The 24,893-nt window shown below is 30.1% G+C and overlaps 1 protein-coding gene across 1 annotated transcript; it reads right to left on the bottom strand.

Moving 5' to 3' along the window:
- Positions 1–10,418: 10,418 nt before the first annotated feature.
- Positions 10,419–11,787, bottom strand: LOC131851111 (histidine-rich glycoprotein-like). The gene is made up of 2 exons (XM_059201544.1): positions 11,687–11,787; positions 10,419–10,857 (listed from the first exon to the last, which is right to left on the bottom strand). The coding sequence occupies exon 2, from the start codon at positions 10,853–10,855 to the stop codon at positions 10,601–10,603; it is 255 nt and encodes an 84-aa protein (XP_059057527.1). The 5' UTR covers positions 10,856–10,857; positions 11,687–11,787; the 3' UTR covers positions 10,419–10,600.
- Positions 11,788–24,893: the final 13,106 nt, after the last annotated feature.

Here is a 24,893-nt window from a genome sequence, read left to right as displayed (position 1 = left end):
TACTAATTTATATATGGTAGTATGTCGAAATCTATTTATGCATGACGATCTTATTAGAGATATAAGGTGTCCGCTGAAAACCAGCGTCGTGGCATGTGCTGTAAATGTAGTCCAACTTACATACTAAAAAACATTTGAATCATGAATTATTTTTATAGTTAAGATGTGAGTTTTTGGTGGGATATAACATAATTTACCTCGACTCGCCTTTTTAAATGAACTGAATCATTATATATTTACTATATGATATTTAATAATATATGTCGATTAATATTAATGCTTGACACTTCGATTATATTTTATTATATATTACAATGTTTCTAATAGAAGTTCGAATTTTCGCACAATAACACCATTTATATTACCGAATGTTAGTTTCGGTGTTTTATGTGTCTCAGAAAAATTACACCAATTCAAGTCTTTCTGTAGATACTCATATTATATATAGATATAGGTCTGCATACTTTGAAGTTAAATGGCTAGTGGAATGAATGGAACTAAATGTTTGTGATATTCTTGGTACACCAACAACATCACAAATAGATTGTATATCGAATTGTATAGCAGTGGAAAATTTTTTTACGAAAACTAAAAAAAATTTTATTAAAAAAATAATATTCAAAACTGTATAAATATTTATCATTCAAATTCAAGTGATTTCAATTTATGAATAAACATCATGTTTAAAATCTGCTCGCACCACGGTATCTGACTGGCCATCAAAATTTAATTTGCTAGAAAGCGCGCTCTCTAAGTAATGTATGCCAACTACGAGGGCCGTGGCACCAACCGACTCGTCCATGTCTCGTATATTTATCTCGTTCAAGATATTTCTACAAAAAGTATGAGTATTATACTTGGCAATGACTCAAATACCTTCTTTAAACTAAATTACCATTTAATTTAAAACGTAAAAATAAATTAATCAGTAACTAATTAATACATAATATTACACGATTACCATGCATAGTCGCAGGCTATTATTAGTGAGATTGCGATCCTTTCCTGTATTTAAAGTTTTGTCCACTTAAATGTTTGCTGCTGTTAAGATGTATATTTCGAATTTTAATTTTGTATATCTATTGCTTTTCTGCTTCTTTTTACATCTTTACTAGTTTTCATCTGGTCCTCCGCCACAACTAGTAATTCTCTCAATTGAATGAATCACAATTTAGATTTTAGTTTTACGTTTAGAATCAACATAAATTTAAATTCTGTTTGCTAATCGATACTAATTCATGGTTATTCTACATAAAGTAGTTAAGTTGGGCTGCATGCGCTGGGTGGCGATTTATGGCGGTATTAGATTCGCATTTGTAGCCGTGGAGAGAGCATCGGATCCAGCCTCCACTCCTAGCACCACCTCTGAATAAAATCGGATGTATTAAGGTTGAACATATGTCTAATGCTTAATACTTTCTTAATTACAGTGGTAAAGTTCTGTGTACCTTGTTTGTAGGATTCCCATAAAATGTTAGGAGCAGAAAAGATCTCCATTTAGGGTGCCAAAAAAATGTAACAAAAAATATATAATAATATTTTTTTATCTTTGACAAATTTTCTTATTTATTGACAACACTGACTAATGGAAATGTATACAATAATTCAGTATTTTTGCTATCTAACAAAACGTAGCATTAATAATTGTAGTTTATTCAATTACATCCGGTTAATCCAAAAATATTGATTGATCATGTAAAAATATAGCTTATGCACCATCCAAATAATAAATTAGTGTTAAAAACTATAATGGTTCAGCCATTAGGGCATCGAGTGCTTTACAATTTATTTTTGATATTTATTATAGTAAGTAGGATACTTGACAATCCTACTCATCGAAATTATCGTTAATAATCACACAATTTCACACCCATATTCATTTTCTATCAGATTCAAAATGGATGTGTATATAAGATTGAATGAAACGCAAAAATTAAATTATTTATTCCTAGCGAAGAAATAACATAGATGTGAAAAATAACAATATTTAAATTTACAGTAGAAATAAATTTATTGTGGTTCTACCGTGAAATTTAATATTCTTTATTAGATTTTTCGCTTGAAGATTCAAAAGGATAACGGGGAAAGAGTACACTTTTAAGCAACCATATTTTTACTTCCGTATTAAAGGAATTTTTATGTTTAAATGAATATATATTTACTAAAATTTACACGAGGTATTCATAAAGGTTTCTTTGGGTAGTTGGTCCCATAAGATTTAGTTTTTTTGTATAGTCCAGTAATCGTTTTTTGTCGCTTAAAATATACATTTGTTGCACAAAAACCTATTCCATAGCGTACTTAGGTACTTAAATGTATATTTAAAGTCTAATATTGCAAGGCGCAGTTATATACATTCCTAATTGTACGTCGCATATTCACTGAAATTTATTGTTTCATTTGGTGTCCCGTATTTCAGTGATGCCGCATTTAATATCTAAAAGAGTTGCTACATTCTGTAAGCAATGCTTTGTTTTATTATTTTATGTCTAATACAAAATGTCTGTATACCTCATGTTATTTAAATCAATACAATAATTACCCAGAAATGGAAATTATGAATTTCCATAAGAAAAATTATAGAAAATTACTAGTACTGTGTGTAAATCTAATAAACATATTTGAGTCAAGAGACAGTTTCGAACTAAACTAATTCCGATTAATAACACAGTTATAATAGAATATGTAACTAGTTGCAATCGATTACAAAGATTCATGGTATGGCAGCCCTTCGACAAATAGTTGGGACCCATAAACTATTTTATCATCCATTTAGTTCTGAAGGCTCTTACATATTGCGGAGTGGAGATGTAGATAGGAAGTTTGCTTCGTACCTACGCTTACGAAGTATACATATTGTTATAAATATTTGTACTATCTACTACGTACATTATTATTAACATCCAATACTTTAAATTATAATCTCAATAAATGGAAGTCCATTGAGGCACAGTATACAGATTGAAGAATATTGAAGTCTGAGGTCACATAATAAATTATGTACCTTCTAAAAGTGAAACATATTTGAAATAGGTGCAGCAAATTTTTAAACACTTAGTTTTATTTTAACTTTTCGTTTGTATATGTATGTAGATATAAAGGGGTTCGTTTATTGTTATAGCACGAACAATACAAGTAGTTTTTTCATCCACAAACGGCGGAAAGCAACCTGTTGTGAAGTTTTTAATTAAATACAGAGGATCGGGTAGCGCTACACTTATTTTGCTCTTTTATGAGTTGAGATGACTTGTTTTCTTTAGTTAGGGATAATTCTACATGTACTTTTCAGTGTAATAATATTATGGCACTTATAACTATCATATTTGTAAACATTAGTACATAAGTAGATTTCTAAATATTAGACATGTATTAAAGAATTAGATAATTTTTAAACAAACTTCAAATACTTTCTAGAAAATTATGTCATCTTTAAATCAATACTATATGAAACATTAGTGTAAAAATAAATGTACATGCAACTTATGGTAATTTTAAAACATAATTGTTCAATAACTTTTTTAGTAGTCTGTAGTGTATATTTGATACCATAGAGTAGGTATGTGATGTTAAAAGTTTTGATTAATATTTCTTTTCTTATGATAGGGAATATTAATAAACTGGATAAGGTAATTGCATACTTTTATTTTAATGTTCTCATTCATTATTTGTATATTCATGTTCTCATTTATTATGGTATACCTTTCCACGTTCATAATCATGACTATTTTTATTGTTTATGGTTATTTGTTATAATTTAGCACTATATTACGAATATTCCATAATGCACTTTAAAATAATATATAACTTATAGAAACTCAAATATTAATAAAGTAGACACATCCATATCTGATTATTAAGTCGTATTATTTTTATTATTTCGGACTGATATATAAAGAATAAAACAATACTTTTATCCAATCACTTTGAGACGTTTACAAAATTAAAATAAACTAAAACTGATTTTTTCAATACATGACTCATATGTTCTTCTTTTTTTCAAAGCCATTATTCAGTCATGGTACAGCATCAAAGAGAAAACTCATTTCTTTTTTTTTTTTCTAAGAAAAGTAAACAGTGCTTCGGAAAAGATCCAACGCAAATGACACGGTCCGAACTTCAACCCTCTGGATATTGAAGGTCTCTAGCGCCGGTCATTGGATGTAGGGGTACCTATAAGCGAATGCTAGATAAATATAATAAATGAAAATAATCGTAACTTGATGACAGCAGAAAAAAAATATAAACAAGAATATTTTAGAAAATATTTGTGTATAGGCATAACAAGTCACAGTGCCATTTAGTCTCAACTAAGCAGACCGTGCATTGTGGGTACGAAACGACTGATAAGTTTACTGCTTATCAGTCGTTTCGTAAAGTGTAAAGACTTTAAAATATATATATATGCATAATATATATATATATATATATGTACATAATATATATATATGCATACATACATATATATTATGTATATATTCTGTCTGGTTTATAAAATACTATGAATACAATTATAATTATGAATGTTTGTATCATGAGAGAATCGAAACCGCGATCGGAAGTCAAGCCGTGTACTAAACCACACGCCATCCGTCTAAATAAATAAAGTACACGTACATAAACAAGTAAACGAATAATTTATCATTTACATACGAAAAAAAATAATACAAAGAGTTCGCGATATCTACATGTCTACTCATATTAATTTCGTGATTACTATGTTTCATCCGATGAGGGATCATATAGCGTGGGCTTGATAAAGACCGTTTCTTCCCTTTCAATAAGTACAATTTGTAATCATTACGATTTCTCAAACGATACAGGGAGTGAATATTTTCAATTTCACTGTATTTTCGTATTTATGTCACAGGATATCTTCGTCAATTATATACTTATTTTGATGTTAATGTTTACTCCCGTGTTGGTACCATATTAATCTTATTAAAATCAATTTTTGTGTTTTTTTTTGAGAATAAGGATTTTAATTAGAATAATAGTTTGTACTTCTAATTAATATCCCTCATGTTTAGGACAGCTTCGATACCTATAGGTATTTCATGTGGTCTAGACAAATCGCCACGCCGTAAGCATTCAATAAAATTTCACGATACAATTTCAGTAAATATGGATGTAAGTTGCGGCTTGGAAATCGCGTCGAAGTCAGAACAGTTTTTCAAAACTGTCATGAGGATAAATATGTATATATACAATATTGACTAAATTTTTACAGAGTCAGTACGAGAGTAACCAAGTAATTTTTAATGTCAATTGCAATAAGAATCATGAAAATGGAAATGTTTTGACTTGATTTCAACCTCTTCTCTAAGATACTTGGGACTACTTACAATAAACATGAAATTTGATTACTTTACATCAGTGTATGACGCACTGAATTCAGTTACAAATTCGCATTCGTTCGATTATTATATATTAAAACTAGTTGTGTCCTGCTCTTTTATCCGTCGTTTTATGTAAAAGACTTGGCGCCAGTCTCGTCCATCGAACCACCCCATTGCATCGCATTACCCGCTCGCGCTATTATTTCCTTTTGGCTTAGCGTTCTTTCAAACTTTTTTCACAGCTTACAAGAGTAGTAGCATGATGCCTATAGTCTAAGAATTTAATTATTACAGGTCAAAATCTTACTTATAGTTTTAGACATTAGTTCGTTCAAACAAAAAAAACATCCTCCCTACTATGACGTCCTCAATGGTCTAGCGGTTTAACACATCACCGCCTTACTGCCGATAGTAGCGGATATAATATTCACAGATCCGTGGTTGAGGGTTTGATTCCTCGAAGAACACAAATATTTGTATTTATAATTGTCTGGTTTGGGTGTTTTCCATGCATATTTCCTATTTATTTACAAAATAAAAATATAGTTTTGAATTGTTACGTCATATTTTTTTTTATTTGTAATAACATGATTTTATTGTAACTGTTTAAAATTATAGAGAAAATTAGCGCAGTAGATACTGCAGAGCGAAAGGAGTGAGATGGCAACCGCAATAACCGTAACTCACGTTACAACTACCAACTACGTCTAAAAGTGATGTTACGTGTTTACTATTTATGTACAGTCGGCCAGTCGATTGATGGCGATATAAACTTACAAATGTTTTTATTTCGGTCTCACATTTGGATTCAACCCGTGACTGCAGTTTCACACTTAATATCATGTGATTTAGTTTTACGAGACTTTTAGTCGGGTGTCGTAAACAGTTTTTTGCATGTTGTAATTTGTTGGGACCTTTTTCGTTAACATACCTTAGTACTAAAATTAGATATCTTATATTGAATTTTGGAAGTATTTGACACTATTTATGATATATCTACTTTCTTCGTGCCTTGCTATGTAGCAATAAGATGTACTTCATTGTGTTTCTGTTAAGACTTTAAATTTGTATGTATTTGCTCTAAAATAGTGATCTGCATCCACCCTCTGCCACGTTAAGCTTGGTATGTAAATGCATTTAGTTTATATATGTATTTTATTAAGCACTGACCATTATTTTTGCTTCCACACATACGGAAATTAGGGATGCTCTAATTTATTAATTATATTAAAATGGTAGGTAAAGTTCCTTTACTTCTACACATTGCAATACACTGACGTACAGTAAATTGCACTTTATAACAGAAGAATCGGGATATTGGATGATTATGCATAAGGGTAGTGCCTTTTATAATACGGTGGCTATAGCTTCATCTCAATTAATCCATTACTATTATGAATAGTACGATCTTAGGCTTACTGGGTTTTACGCTCGGGTTGTAAAATAATAAAAACGTAATCTGATAGTATGCTTTCACTGGATTTAAATAATTTTTGACTTTAACTACTCATGCAACCCTAATTAGATATTATTACATATACAGAATAAGCACAACTAGTTATGCTAAAAGTTTTTGTTGTATGTTTAAGAAGTATTCTATTATTTAAAAAGTTACGTGCGAATAAGATATTTTGGTATATCCAAAGAATGTAATATTATGTTATCTGTGATCCAAAGTATATAGGAGAATAGATCATGGAATTCTGATAACATGTTAACAGTCATAATTTTAGCAATTATTTTTACGTACCTATTGTGTATTTCTTGAGATCCGTTTTGTAGCAACCTTCAATCGTACGGCAATTGTACTTGAAGCGTTAATGTTGATGATTGATTGCCACAAATTGACTTTTCTTCCGTTTCCTTAGGTGTGCAACGAACTGTAGGGTGGTGGTATTTCGGGTCTTATTTTTCTATTTTTTTTTCTCTGATTTGTCTGTTATTTAATCCTTATATCCTATCTTTTATATTACTAAAAATATAGCGAACGAACCTCTATTATATAAAAAGATAACCATTATTATATAACCCCTCATGTTCGAAAGAGCCAATTATTGGAATTGGACACTATACCCCCATCAGTGGAGCATCCAATAATTTTTGCAATTGAAGTTACAAAATATATTGGTTCAAACCCCCACCTGTGAGAAGTCCTGTAATTGGTTTGACAGATGGGGCGTTAGTGACATTTTGACAGGTAACAATTGAAAGGATATTTTAAAGAAGTAATTTCTTCTTCTAGCAGTGGTTTCAGATTTCATATATTTCATCTCACATATTTTACATTCAGTAACCTATTTAGGTAACTTGTTTTTTTACTACGTATTTATTAAAGATTCTAGAAAGGTAATAAAAATACTTTCTAGAACAGTGAATATTGTGACTTTTATTATTGAATCTTTATGAACAAACTTTAATAGTAATGTTTTGAGTTTTTTCTACTAGTCCTAATCATTTATATTAATAATGTGTATTTAATATATTTTTACGACTAAGCGGCTGAACGTATCTTAATGTAACTTAACATGAAGATGAGGATAGGCTCCCTTATTTATCACAAATGCAGATAAATTCGCGGACAATAGCTATTTGCTTATAAATTAGGTAGAGCTAAAATCGCAACAACGGCATTTCTTGATTACTTTTACAAAGTGCGGCCAGTGTATGCGTGGTCGGAATACAAACACAACCTAACTAAGCGGTAACAACGATGAGTGCAGTTTTGGTGGTGCAAATTGCGAGATGATTACCATCTGTCTTATTTTAGCTCGAATAAAGATAATTATTTATATATTTGTATAGATTTGACAGCGTCAAAATAACAGGAGCTCAAAAATAATTGTATCGTGTAAAATTAACCGTTTATATCCTGTGTAAAAATATAAAAAAACTGAATACAAAGATATATATGGAATATACATTTGTACATTTGATCTTTGTCGTGTCTGTTTACGCAGTTTACTTTTTCGACTATTACCGTAGTCAGAGGCACTGTGGCTATACATATCTTATAAAATTTGACATGAAATCTTGTATTAGGAGAACGAACAAAGGATACGTTTTATATCAAAAGTTATACGAAGTCGCGTATAGAAACTATTGAAATGTATTCCATGAAAAGGTAGTTAATAACTTATCTATCGATACATACATACACTTATATGACATTTTTCAGGATTTGCGCTGTTTCCAGAAATAATACTGTTAAAGAAATTCTCTTAATTAGGAATTAGTTCCAAATAGAAAAACGAACTATTTAACTATAATATTTCCTCGAAGTGTTATAAGCATTATATAGTTGCTAAGTAATTTCTGTTTGTTTACACTGCCAACCTTATCAATGCTTGTATATTTCACATTTATATTACACATAATAATACTGTACTATTAAATATAGGAAAGATACTGTAAAGATAATACGAGATAACATGTGTGATTAATAATACAGTTGTTGTTTAGGTATCATACGTTTAAATTAATGTTTTACAATAATTACTATATTTATTAATATAAAAAAAAGTAGAGTTCGTACGTATTATGTCATTAACCTATGAATTTATCTGTTGGTAATCATAATTAAAGTCATTAACATCGTATTTAATACGATAGATGAAAAAATATACAAAACCTTTAAAAAAATCATAAATTATTTTTGGACTATGAATACTTATAATGCTCGTTATAATATTTTTTGCACATAACGTATTAATATCGTACCTACATCATGATTACCAACAGACAGAATAGATTAGTAACATAATAGGTCTATTTATATTATTGACTGAGTGAGTAAGAGTGTATTTTTATCGTGTGGCAAAATCTTCAAAAGACCGTCCCTCACCAGGGGCGTAACGAGTGCATATGTAGGATTATACACATATATGTAGGATATGTAGGATTTTTATCCACTAAAAAATAATACGGTGTATCTACGAGCGTATTACCGGAATTTCGAGGTTGCGTTAGCATAACTACCGCGGTTCCAGCGTCGTTAGTTCGCTCTGAACTAGATGGATGATGATGAAAGATGGAATTGAATTAATAAGACTGTGAAAGAAACATAAGTTGATTTTATAAAGTAAGCCTCCATTAAGAAAGTCTTTTTGAATATTTAAATTTAAACCACCACTATACACCACACGTGCATAATTGCGATTAATATCGAGTACAGTGCTAAGGTTGTTATTGCAATTTGTTATGATTACTATTTAAAGTACTATGCGTGTCATAAGCTCTATCTTACTCATAAACATTAATCATTATTTTTATAATACTATGAGTCAACAGATTAGCTTTTTATCTACACCTATCTAAATTTATTTAGACAAGATTATATTATTTTTGAGGGAAAAATTTAACGATAATCTATTTTATAAATTATCGTTATATATTTCATTATTTTACTACATTTTTTACCCAACGATACTTACTATTTAATTTCATAAATAAATAAGTAAGTCTTGACTATCCGTCCCACATGTAAAATGTCCATTTTTTAGCTAAACTAACGTTTCATGTAGTAAATGTTGGACTGAATGTAGAAAATTTACAATACATATACTTAGCTAAATACATGTATCTGCAGATATGTTATCTAACTTTATTTCAGAAGATAGAAATAAAAAAAAATAAACTGCAATAACCCGCAGATCATCGCTAGTCCTGTGAAATTTGTACCAACCACTATACAACACATCTGGCGTACGTAATCTTGTTATGAGAAAAAAGTTTCGTAATAAGAAAGCTATTTGGTTTCCAGTTTTCTAATGTGGCCATTCTTGTTATACAAAAGTATAATATAATTGCTATCACTTGTCTGTTGTGATTTTTATTCAAAAAACTTAAGAATATAATAAGGTGTAGAGAACCAAACTTACATAGCAATATTAAATTAATATAAAAAGTAGTGCTGCCTACGAGTAGTACGAATATGTTTTCAAAGGTCAGCTTGCTAATGTAGTCTGTGTTGGATAATATTAAGTTTATTTAAAAGCGTATCTTTACTTAAAAATGAGTAAAGAAAGGTAAACAGTAATTAAGTTCACTAAAAACATTTTATTAAAAAATATATGACATGCGATAACATCATAGTCAAAAAAATAATAATGTATTACATTATCTATATGTTTCAATTGGACGATATCGACAGTTAAAAATATTTCATTAACAAAAAAAATAGAAATTGCAGATCTTAATATTAAATGGAACAGCAATATCTAGACGTGATCATATCACGGTATTAGATGTTGTTATTAATAACTACATTAACGCCACATGTGGGGAGGAACACCATGTGTTGGGGGTGGATAAGGCTGCTGTGGAGGTGGGTAGTGGGGTGGTGGGAGATGGGGTGGTGGATGTTGATGCGGTGGGTAATGTGGTGGTGGTGGATAGTGGTGGTGTGGCGGCTGATGGTGAGGTGGTGGAAATTCCACCACACGACCGCGATGGTAGCAATGAGGAGCGCAGAATCCGGTACCACAATTTGGTCCGCAGGGTATTGCGTGTGGAGGCGGCATATCTGATAAGTTTAAATAAACACATTTTTTTTATTTAACCGGAATGATATACAAACTTCTGCTTATCCAATGTAAGATGGTATAGTTTATTAATATGAACTACCATGAACCCTACGAAAATACTGTGACACACGTACTACTTCTCATGTATATATATATATATAGTGTATAGTATATATTCGTGAGGTCTAAGATTTTGGTATAAATTCTTCAAATGAGAAATATTTAGTAACACATCTAAAAAAAGATGGCACAAATACAAATAGGTACGTTTTTGTTCAAAGTGCATTCTAAATTGAAGATTATTGATAATGCTATTAATAGAAGTAATAACACGACTACTCAAAAAAAAACAATTCATGAAAGTACCATGGGTTTTAAACTGTATTCTATAATTGTACACATATTTGTATATATGATTTATAGTTTATATATGTCATTCTCATTTATAATTATACATTTGTTCATTATATATAATATTACAAGTTATTAAAACTGAGGGTCAAAATGAATACCAACGCAAAATAAAATGTTTTCACACATTTTGATAATTTATATACATAACAATTATGACATTGTAATTTAAAAATATGAAATTACCTACGTGTCTAACATTCCACATTTTTAGTTACTAAATTTAAAAGATATTCATATTATATATTTATCTTTTAAATTAATTTTGATAACAGCCGAATATTTATGAAGATATCTATAAACTTACATTTGTGAAAGAATATTGCGAGCTGGTTTGATAAAAACATTATGAACAATATTATAAACGAAAAAGATTTATTTTAATTCGAAAAATAATATCTAAAAATGGAAACTTACTTTGTGTCCTAATACACGCACAAGTATTTAATTAGAAATAGAATGGTTCCAAATTGTGAGTATCACATATGTTGACATAAATATAAATGACGAAATGTTCAATGCGTTTTAGATATTAGTTTTGTTATCTCTTATCAACTATTATCGGGCAATTTCTTGAAATCGATAAAGTTATTCACGTGATCAAAACGGAATAGGAGCGTGCTGTAAATAATGACTAAATAATATTAATAGGTACACTAGTATTCTTATTTCCTGCTCATATTACAATGAATATGAGATATAATAGATCTTGTACGAAGTCGTCTGCATGGGTATCACCGTGCTGTATAAACTGTGATATATCATTGAAATTATACATAGGATTTCGAGGCGCGACAACTTTCTTAGTCTTTAGTTATAAGGATGATTACAGGCGTCTCATGATGACAAGTATTTAAGAGACAGTTATCACCTTCCTTTAGGTGGTCTATTAACCATGACTGTATAAGAACATAGTTTGTCAATTACTGACATAGTGATGATTACTCAATATCAAGTAATGAGGAAGAGTAACATATCGAAATTACTCTGGAAACTATTCTGCTTGTAGTGCTCTCTGGCGATTTTCTAGCGTACACCATTACCACGCGGATATTAACACATAAAGCGTTGAAGGTTTTCATGATTTTTTTATATACTGCGAGTTCAGGCGCGAGTACATTTGTAGATCAGATGGTAATAAATGGCATAGTAAAACAATCTATATAACGGCATGTATTATTTGATTAATAAATTAAATATTAAAACTTATAATTTAAAATTAATACTTTCCACAACTTTCTTTAAGCAAACATATTGTGAAAAATACACTATCATATCATAGTTTACAGCAAGGTGGTGGCACATGCAGACGACCTCATTCAAGGTCTATTATACCCCATATTAAGTGTGTACAAAGATAAGAACTATAAATAAAGATACATTCTTTGCTTAATTTATATATATAAACAAAATTATGTTAGTAAGTAAAGTCAACAATAATAAAATAAATTATAAAACATTTATTTATTAAAGATTCAATAGCAATACTACTACTAAATAATACAATTGATAATGCTCTAGTGATAATTTTATTACTTGTATTTAGCATTATGTGTATATGTACTCGTACATATTCACGTAGTCTATTACTCAGCGTTCTATCGAAGATGACTTCGTCATACAGCTAAAATATAAAATATTTTATTCTACTAATATAATAAATTCAAAACTTTTTATGTCTGTGACTAAATCAATGACCATACCGATTTTAATGTTCAAGACTAAAATTCTAGATAGCATATAGAGTTTATAAAATATCTAAATTTTTATTTGGGAATCCTAAAATAACTAATATATTTTTTAAGAAATTGGAATGGCAAACAAACTGCAGGCGCACCATATGGTAAGCGTAACCGTAGCCTACAACATGGACAGCTTTACAGAGATGACGTGAGAGCGTCATAACTGTATCACGAATGGTACCTGATAATGTGACATACGTGTTACCAGTCTTGCGTTGCTATTAGATAGAGTACTAAGATATCATGCTGGTGATTGTTATGATTTACAATAACATTATTGATTTATATCCGTACTATTACTATTTATCATTACATATATATGTTTTCGAACTAATTGACAAATTTAAATTACTATTTTAAATTACTCTCTCCAGTTATTCAATATGCGTTTCATAATTTTCTCTGTATATGTAAATAAACAAAAATATATTTTATTTACACTATAACAAATATTAAATGACATTAATATACGCCATGATATTAGTACCAGTACATTCTACTAAAACAACAGAATTGTCTTGGTTTGATAAAATATTGTTCATTGTGTATAGAATATATTAGAAAATCAATAGTAGACGAAGGTATAGAAGGTATGAAGGTGTATACACGTAGATTCTGAGTAAATTCTATTTCATGGATAATGTTATTTCAATATTATCCTTGTAATAGAATATAAGAAAAAGATTTTTTTGAGTTGAACGAAGATAATGTTTGTGTAGGAAGTTATAATATGAATCTATATTTAAATACTATGCAAATAAATATAAACGCTGTATGTGGAGTAGAATTGTAAACAATATGACAATAATAATTGTGCTTGATCACGAAAAACGACAATCAGTTAAAACTTGTTCACAGTTTTTCAGCGCCTGTTTGTTTTGAAAATTTCTCAAAGCGGAAAATGCTATTTACTCATTGCGCTTCGTTTACTTACAAGGTATTTAGGTTTGTGTCGTCTGTTCCCTGTTTTGTATTTGGAAAATGGAATTTTCCTGTCCGGATAGACGAGAACTCTCAATCGATTTCGAAAAGGATGTCTCAATAGCTGTTTTATTTTTGTTTTACTTTCCTTTGTTTTTTCCTTGGATATTTTGTTGATTCGTTACTTTTAAATTTCATAGGTATTTAAATATTCTTCTGTATTAGTTCTGAAATATTTGAGCCATTGAAGGGTTATATTGTCGAAATAGAAAATAATACTGTCTCATCTACTTCAGTCGCCAAACAGTTTTCTGTGTCAGTTATGTTATCTGTGGTTGTATTGAAAGTTAAAGGGATATGCCCGTAAAACTGTATACCTGATGCTAAAATTTCTGAATTTAATGTGGAGTCTAATGATATTTTTCGAACTAAATTTGTCTGTTACTGGTGTTTCTAGATACAAGACAGTTAGAAATTTAATATAAGATACAAAGTTGGATTTATATTTCAACTTTGAGATTTGTAAGTCAGGGCATTAAATTAATGGACGTTGACGCTTTCAAAGTTATATTATTCATCAATATTATGAATGTCTATGAATTATTAATAAATAAAGTGGTCATCACTGTTTCTTAATAATGAATAGTCACTGTAATACATTACAATTAATATTTGAATAGGACTCATTTATGTGCACTCAGTTATGTTTGTGATATTATGAATAATGTATGTGTGATTATATTTTTTTATCCTAATGTGTATCATCTCATAAAGCGACCTTGTAGTCATATATAAAAATGTCTTACTCTATCTGCAAAGGAGAACCCCACTAAAGGCGGATGTAGTTCATGTCACTAAATATGACGTCATATCCCGACAAATAAACTTTGTGTAATACGGACCATCTTCAGTGAAGTAACGTAAAGAGAAGGGCTTGTTTAACAGAATGACAGATTGATCTGAAATGGGATCTTTGTACAAACTGTCTGTATTATGCTTGATAATACATAGGGTAGGTACTTATCCTTTTAGACGAGGAGGTCTGTTTTCGTGGTTATTTTTTGAAACGGACACGAGATTATTTTCCGGATTGTTGCTTTCAAACATGTCGGGTTAGATCTTTTTTGTGGAATGTCTTCATTTTAGTGTTACTATATTGTTATATAACTTTATAAGCGTTCGAGAATACTTTAATCAATTTTATAAGCAAGATTATTCTTTTGGTATATTTACCATACCATATTATAATTTTAATGGGTGACTCGTCTACGCAACCGGGTTATCAATGGAGCATGACAGGATGAGATTGAGCTTCAAGTCAGATCTGTTCATCATGGGGATCTCACCAGGAATTAACCAATAGAAAGTAGGTACTAACTAACAATCCCCTTATCCCAGTGTATCATTTATTTGAAATATGATGCGAACGAGCTGATAAGCAATTTATGCAATTGTATTTCGTCAGCCATCCTTAACTCCTGTCTTAAAATGCATGCCCATAACTTGTTTAAATACATTGTTCACGTATAGTAAATTTGCAGGATAATTTGACATACATGACACAAACTGTAAGAATCTGTATCATTTACCAGTATATAAAATGGTTATGAAAACATTTGACCTCTGTATGTACTTCAATTGTAAATATTAATTTTGTACATTGCTATATTAATATTGCATAATATGTGGGTGAACTCTAATACCCGACCGCAGTTCATTCATCAGGAACCAGTGTAGCGTGAAAAAGAGCAGAATGTACTGCTCCAGTTGAATAACCACTGCCAATGAAAACATCTCGATTGAAATGTTTATTCAAATACAATACGATGTATGGATTCAACGATGTAAAGTCATATGGAAATATAGAACAAAATATTATGTATTTTGTTCTATATTTCCATACATTTAGATTAATTTAATTTATATTTAATAATGTGTGCTTGAGTTTTTGAGCATCTTAATTATTATGTAAATTTCAATTTCTTTTCTTAGCATCGCTGTAATATAGTAAGATTAGGAAGAACAAAGCACAAACAAATAATGCAATAATATTTTCTGGTAGATACTAGACAAAAGTGGAGACTTATTATGTTTTCGTGTCTATATATCTGAAAAATTGTTTAGACAGCTAAAATTTTCATTCCAAAAGTTGTGAAGTAAGCTCGCTAGTTTTTCTGTAACAAAAAGTTGAGTATAATATAATATAGTGCAGTATCAAATTAGCAAATGCACTACACCATTATACATTGCGGTATGTGTAAATGAATCTGCGGTATGTACTAAAGAGATTTTAGTATTTAAAATCTAGTTCAATTTTAAAACAAAATAAATTAATATTGTTTTTTTTTTAAACCTTGATTGATCTCTATAGAAGGTAGAAATAATTAAAACGAACTTAACTATTTGTTTTTTACTCTGGATACATTAACATTATATACGAATACATATTGCAGTAATTGCAGTAATCATAAATTTTGCAGCGAAATTCTAAATCTCATGGGATACGTCAACTATCTACACAATAGTATTGACAAGAGAAAAAAAATGAATGGTAACATTTTTGTTGGTTTAAGTTTGGATACAACTAGTACAACCCGACTGTACGATAAACCAAATGCGAAAAGTAGGGTTTCAAAATTTAAGTAATTCTGATCAATTCTTCAACTTGTATTGTTATTGTACCTATATGTACGTGTATTTTTAATATATAAACAACATTATAGTATATAAACTTTCGAGATTGTTTTAGTCATTAAAAGCCTTTCGGGAAACCTACTACTTCACTAGGATCTTCTAAAAAATTATTGGAAACTTTGAACTTTTATTATTTCTGAACGAAAATGCATTTCATTTTCTCACAGATAACTTGTTTATTTATACAAATTGTAGAAAAATAAATTAAATTCAAGTTGTAACTTATGTCTTTTAGAATGAACATATTTTCACACTATAATGTGATCCCACGGTTCCCACTGCGCCTCCCCTGAGACTCTACATCTAAGTTAGGTTTAAGTTAGAGCTGGCTTTGTTACGCTCTATGTGTCTCCAGTGACACATCTGACGACGTTTTTTGGACAAATCCTGTTTCTTTCTAAATAATTCCCATCGTGAGCTCGGAAACTGAATAAAATATTTTTATTTAGAATGTTTTAGACATATGAAAACATTCACACTACATTATATTAAAATACACAAGAGAAAAATATAAATTGTAACCGTGTATTATTTTTTAAGCAAAGTTAATGCTAAAAGTTAACTTTGTAAAATTTCTTAAATGTATTTCTTGAATGTTGTATGGTGACTTGACAGTACAAGATAATACCGCAAGCTCGTGAGATATTCAATAGGCGGACTACAATGTCAACTTGAAAATATTTTATACCCGTGCCAGGTATCACGTAGCTTCCTCTATTGGAAATGCAGAAAATAAAGCACCAAACAAGGAATACGAAACTCTGCTGCAATCGTAAAGTAGCTGCACGGTAACCTACGTAAAATAGAAAATTTAAATTTCGAATTGATTCACTCGGAAAAGCGCTATATCCTGAAATAGACCTTTTCCATTAGTCGCGAATCGCGGAAAACACTATGGCACCGTCAATTTGCTTTATTAATTAGTCAGTCTTGCGCCAAAATAATTGCAATTAAATATTCAAATTTGGAAGTGCAGATCCGTGTAGTTGCATCGAGGCGGCTCTCATGCTGTCAAGAGTTGCATTCAGCTTGTCGGCGAAATGAACATGTCTGGGTCGTGGTATTTCAGGAATAGCGTCGAACGGGACAGGTCAAACGGAAATAAAGCAAGCTGCACTCAGCAAAGTTTGGACATGTCTGATAGCTTTAGTGGCGGCTCGTGAATAAAATATACTCTATTTCTGTCTGCCTTTTTCATTCCGCATCGAGCACTATTGTAATTGACATTGTTGTCATTTATGGAAAACGATAAATCACGTACTGAATTATTTATGAAACAAATAAAAACCTATATTAAAATATGTATAAGAACGGTTTATTTAGAACCTTTCAGTATGGGTTTTCAATAAGGAATAAATAATATTCACAACTTAAGTTCAAGTTTAAGTTTAACAGATACAATATTCACAATATTTCGATATTCCCGTAGTACATAGACCGAGGAAGATATATATATTTCGCAATTCATGTAACATTTCTATTGCTTTAGCTATTACCTACTTATTATATAATTTTGGCTATGCCGTACGTCATTGTTATTTCTTAAAAAAAATGTTATTTAATATAATTATTTTTGCAAGAGAAAGTCAAGTAAGAAAAATATATAATGAAATCCTATGGCTTTACTGTGTTGCCATAAAACGAATGAATTTGCATCAGGAATCGAAGTTGAGACACTTTGCAAATCGACAATCGTAAAAGTATCCTCTGTAGGTCACCGGCTTCATGAATAAAAAGATAGTGAAAAGACCTTTGTGGCCAAAAACCCACAGCATGAGGGTGACCACTTCAAATATTAACGCTTCCATTCGTTCTTGCACATCCTTTACGTTGTATTGTAATACGTACAAGTTTAATTCTGTATGTGGTGCCGAATCCCTGGGTTTGTAAGCGTTGAACTTTGATTGGTCGTATACATCTGCTATCATTAAAATTTGAGGGATTGTCTCTATTGGGACAAGTAATAAAATTGAAGAGTGATTGAGATGGTCGACTGAAAATTTTGTAAAAACAAAAATTTATCATAAATTACTTTATCTATTTACTTAATTATTGGTGAATTTAAAACGAACCATAAAAATTGATAGATCCTTTTTTATTTATTTCTAAAGCTGTTCATAATAAGTATTATGTTTAAATAGGTAAAATAATTAATAAAATTATCGATGAATGCTGAAATTAGCTAGTCAGAAACATGATGATTAATGTAGACTCATTTATGAATTTATAGCGATCTGAATATATTTCTTAAACATGTTTATTATTTAGAAGTCAAATATATTTTTTTGCATCTATGTTCTTTTATTATTAAGTAAATGCGAAATGTTTCCTGCAGTGCCTACCGTCTACTTAATAGCCATGATAATATAGTTCTCTATACATACATGAAGCAAGTTAAATTAAATCTAACTCTCATAAGTAATAATGCAGTACAAATATAATAATAATAACTCAGCACGATTCACACAGTGCCATCCAATCCCAAGATAATGCGAAAAAGAGCATGTGTTATGGGTAGAAGACATTTGACAGAACTAACATACTTATGAATACAAATGTTCGAGGTATCGAATTCGCGACTATCGGAAATAAAGCTATATGCTAAATTACTAGAGCACTAAAATATGAATTCTATATCTAAATTGAAATGAATAAACAAATTTTATTAGATTTCAAAAATTACATTTAAAAAGAGCTGAAAACCAATTTTAATCCAATAAAATCTTTCTCGTCTCGTAATAAAAAGGATATATAGGATCCTTAGTTTTATATTCTTACGTAGATACTTTTCATTGTTGAAAAGAATAAAGTAACTCACACTTTTACCTTAAATCACGGACTAAGTATGTACCTACTTCAGCTTTACGGCAAAATGTACCAATGCGACCATTGTCACGTTTTCGCGATAAAAATTCGGGATAAACATTATTTATGACTTTCATGAGTTAAATACGTAAGAATTATGTTTACAGATATTATAATACCTATTAATTTATATCTATCAAATACAGGACATTAAGATTGTTTTCGAGGTTAGAATATATATTCTATTACTTTATACATAATAACAACTTATATATGATTGTAAAAGGTATGCATCTAATTTTATAGGGAACTAGTACTATATAATTACTAATATCAGGTCCGGCGCCGGCCGTTGTAGCGAGCGGTCGCGTCTTGTGTTATGGACCAGCATAAAATAATTTACAGAAATTACTTAGTGCACTATAGATAAAATTAATAAACACTTAAAATTATGCAGAATAAGTGCAATAATTAAGTTTTACGTTTAAATAATTAGCTAGTGTTCTGCGAATCGAAATAATTGGAACAGACTTGATGACATCAAATACTTTTCAGACGTTTTTAATTAATAAGTGTAATACATAAGTACACTTCCTATAAAAAGCTACAAGAAGGTGCATAAGTGTCGGCAAAATACAAGTTATTATAAAGAGTGTTATCAGCTGTTTGTGCGCCACAATTGCATGCTCAAAGTACCCTCCATAGTAAACAAAATATTTGTTCTTCAAATAAACTTACAAACCTACTGAACTGAAGACTATGGGTACCACGACTCTCAGGGCTACTGATCAGGCAATGGAAGCCAGATTGAGAGTAGCCCTTGAAGAAGTTAAGTCGCTGAAGCAACTTTCTTATCAACTAATGCACGAACGTGAGGACAGTGAGGAGGAAATAAAAAGTGTTATTCGAAAAAAATACTAATTTAAAACAAGAACTTTGTAATCTTCACACCACAAATGTTGGGATTACATCTGAATGTGAATCGCTACGAGACATTGTGGAGTCATTCAAACAGTGGCATTGGATCGAATCACAGACTTAGAAATTGAACTATGTAAGGCGAACAATATAATTAACCATTATGAAGCAAGTAGACAATATTCCCAAAGAAATAAAACAAATAATATTTACGATGAATTACTAGCAAGTGACTATGAGTTACCTACGACAAAAGACAATCTACAACACAATTTTAATATTAGTAACGACAAAAATAAAATAAAAAATATATTAAGATAAATAAATTTATAAGAAAGACTCAAAAATTAATTACAAGAAAAAAATATCATTATAATGTGTTAAAAATGAAATCTGACAATCGAAGTTTAAACGAGCAAATTAATATGAGAATAATATGCAGTTATATGATACTGAAATAAGCAGAATGCAATTAGAGATTACCCGGCTTCAAAAAAGTCTCCATGAAACATCGCTGAAATATGAAACATAAAAAAAACAAATAATCGAAATATAACAGAGAATAAAATTTCAACTTCACGAAATTCTGAACTATCTCAAGATTATGTTCTAGTTTTTTCTGACAAAATTGGAAAAGATGTGGGTACTTATTTAAACTACAAATTAAATCAAATTGTTATGAATTACTGTATGCCACGCTCACTCAAATTACAAACAAAATATTAGAAACGTCATTTACTAAAACTACAACAATTGTAATATTAATTGGGAATAGTCTAGGAATACACCAAAAACACATCATTAATTCCTTTGAAATACTTTTAAGTCTTTCTGTAAAAATATAATATTTTGTGCACTCTCTTATTCTGTTTATCTTAGTACAGAGCAAAATTATTACATTCATAAATTGAACAATTTAATATACAATATGACATATTATAATAATGATGTTATTGCGTTGTTTTGATATTAATAAATTTATAAAACACATTAATTTAACTAAGAATACATGTTATCTGCGTCATAAATGTACTAAAGTATTAATAAATTTATTGATTTTCAGAATTATTTCTATTTGATAGCAAAATATAGCAATTACATTTTATTGACATTCAAAAGTTATAATTATTTATAATTTTTATTAATTTATCTATTAATTGGACATACTGCCACAATTTCATTTATTTTGTATAATGTTTTTTTGTCATGTAAGAGTCTGTAGTCTTAAAAATTGTTACTGGATGTATTAGCTGTCATGTTAGAGTATCCAATAAGTAGTGTAATTTACACTAAGTATCATACTGTAGATTAATTTGACTTGTCATAAGTGTCTGTGATGGACCTACATGAATAAAGCTATATTTGATTTGATATATACCATTTCTTTGTGAATAAGCCGAGCTGGCTTATGCACAAAGCCTACCTATTTAATTTTGTCTATATTCCGAATGTAGTCAGGACATAATTTACCTCACCAGCAGCAATATACAATTAGGTCAGACAGAATACCGTTCTATCACCATATAAAGAATTCAAGTAAGTCGCCCATTAACTTTATATACTAAACATATTGCATAAATATGTACATAATATAATAATACAATATTTGTCAGCAAATATAAGTATAAAAAAATATTTAAAACTTTTCTTGTGCCTTGCCTGAAATATATTGCTGTGTATATTTGTTTAGGCGACACTCCAGCCGGGATTATACTTGGCGGTCAAAGGACTGAGTCCCAAGGATAAATGTAAACATGCCATAGTAAGATCAATCCCGGCCGTTAAGAGCACGTCTATCGCGGTTAAGGAAGAAAACTTTTTAATTACACACAGTTTGTTCCGCAAGTATGTCCAAGTTGGTAATGTTGATTACTTAATTGTTCAAACTTCTAGCGACGGACCGCTCTATATCAATTGCTAGGGCCATGCGAGGTTATTTGCCTCGTTAATCATTAAAGGAAATTACTTAGAAGTCTTGAATCATACATATTACGCTAATTTTCGTTTCAGTATTTTTATATTAACTAGAAGAACAGTATTGGATATAGAAAAATAATGTATAGGATGATAAATATGCGCTAGTATATTACAAGAAAAGTATTTATATATTCGATTCATTATAATTGTTCATTGTTATTGTTATAAATACGTACTGATTGTAAAATAAATTAATTAATTACTTTATATCAGAGATGAAAAATCAATACAAACTCTATCATGTAAAAAATACATTACAATAAATTGTAATATTAATAAGTGAGTAGGTACCTAAACTTGTTTCTATCTGAAATTAAATTCCAATGGTAATAAAAAAAGTAAATGGTAAGGAAAAGAATAAACAATATTCATTAATTTTTAGCGAAGATACCGTATAGACAATTAGAAAAAGATGTACTCGTACTATCGTCACTTCTTTCATGAATCATTAATTTTTTTTTGCCTGAGTTCCTCACCGTGGCTTCGTGGTGGTCAAGTTATTGCTATATATAAAAATGCACTGATTGCATTAAAATTAATTTTTATCATTTTAATAAACATTCATGAGTCTGCATAATAAAGAGACATGTGATATTTATTAGAAACACATGGGAGTGAACGTTGAAGTTTTTACGGCTACGATCGAGGGCGCTTTATTAAGCTGGCTCCCAACATTCCTGGCCAAATATTGTCACAACGTGACCGCATCGCATGTTCTGCATTATCGCGCACATGTGTCGAGTTCATAATAACTTTCCCAGTTCGGAAGCAACACATAATGTTTTATTAAATATAAAACATTATGTGCATAAAATATTATTTAAAAAAATCAATTACAAGTTTAAGTAAATTATTGTTAGTAATTTATTAATAATGAGTAAACTTGGTACAAAGTCGTCAGTAACTTAGTACCTTAGTGACTCGACATCACGTCACGTTATGCCAGTGGTACCCCTCAAGAGTTCAATATTACTGAGGGCTAAGGCAAGCCTACCTTCTATTTGTAGATATATTGATAGGTAAAGTCCAGTGCACATGTACTTTACACTACTCTTCAATAGCAACACCAATGCACAATCTAGCATGGAATAAAAACAAGAAAGCTTTTAAAATCTAACAACATATAGGTTCTTATAAATCTCAAATTAATTAGGTAGGTAGGTATATTTGTTGTTGCTGAGGTAGGCCTCCACACCGCATAATTATAATGTAGAGATTAAATTAGCGCTAATATATTATTATGAGGATTTGTGCAATATTGATTAATTATCGCTCTTCTGATTATTCTGTACCAATGGTAAAGTTCGACATTTTTTGTTTCAGTATAATAGCAATCAAGCCAATGGTTCACCTGATAATATATGATGAAATCCATCGTGTATACAGACAGATGCGATGCCCGTGACTCTGCGTTGACATTCCGAAGGACTAAGTTGTCATGTCTCTTATCTTGTAAGTAGGTATATCATTATTATACTCATAGCCTTATAACTGAAACATGTTTTATAAAGTAACATAAGGTACCCCATACGCATACGACTTTTTAGAAATTCTACTTTGGTAATCAATCCATTAATTTTCACCGCCATTGATCAAATAAATCTAGTTAACCATCTCACTACTAGATACATTTTATAGGAACCTAATAGTACATTATCGGTTGACAACTTTGAGCTGTGAAATTAACCAGGATCGATGGTTCACGCGAGTGCCTTTCGAAGCAAAAGCAAGTAATGTCTGCAATCACGTCACTTATCTTCTTTTACCAATCATTTTGTGCGGTGTATAGCCAAACTAAGGTTTGCTATGCATGCAGGCATGAGAGGGATTAAATTTTTTAGTTATTAAATTTGAAACATATTAAAAAGTTAAAATATATGTGAATATTTTTTTTTATATCAATTATGAATCTTATAAGTACAGTATTAGTGATAATTGGAAACATTGTACCTTCAATGAATGCTGCACAGAATTGCTTGATCTTATTAAATGTCTATTTATGGAATTCACAATCGATTTTAATACCGTCTTCATATTCGTATTAATAATATATAAAGTAGGACTGATCGTCGATTTTCTCAAATTTATTATCTTAAGAAAATGCAAATACAATACTTACAACACGTATATTATAACTCATAAAAATAAACCTAAGTAATATCATTGTTAACATGAAGATACCTTAAAGTCTGTGTTGTGGGCGAAAATGGAAAATTATTATATGAAAACGCTAATATACGCGGAAAACTTTTTAATTAAATTTAAATAACCCTAATGATCGTGACATTAAGGAGCCATGAAATTAAATCGCTAGAGCGCGAGATAGATACCCAGCAAGTTAATAAAATTATTCGGTGGAGCGCTAACCCTGTATTTAAGTTACTGAGATTAGCACCATGTTCACGTCTCTAGGTGTTTTCGTCTAAAATTTGGTATTGCAATTTTAATAAATTATTACCTGCCATTATGGTATACATTTTCGTCGACAATTATTTTATATTTAAAATTTGCTGTACACGTCATAATTTTAAAACATATTTTTCTTTAATAACCACGAGGCGAGTTTT

The sequence above is a fragment of the Achroia grisella genome, unplaced genomic scaffold (assembly GCF_030625045.1).
Source record: "Achroia grisella isolate CSIRO2021 unplaced genomic scaffold, CSIRO_AGI_Agris_v1 utg780, whole genome shotgun sequence".
Classification (NCBI taxonomy): Eukaryota; Metazoa; Arthropoda; class Insecta; order Lepidoptera; family Pyralidae; genus Achroia; species Achroia grisella.
The sequence above is the reverse complement of the archived record's forward strand: the minus strand, read 5'-3'. Positions and strand labels throughout refer to the sequence as shown.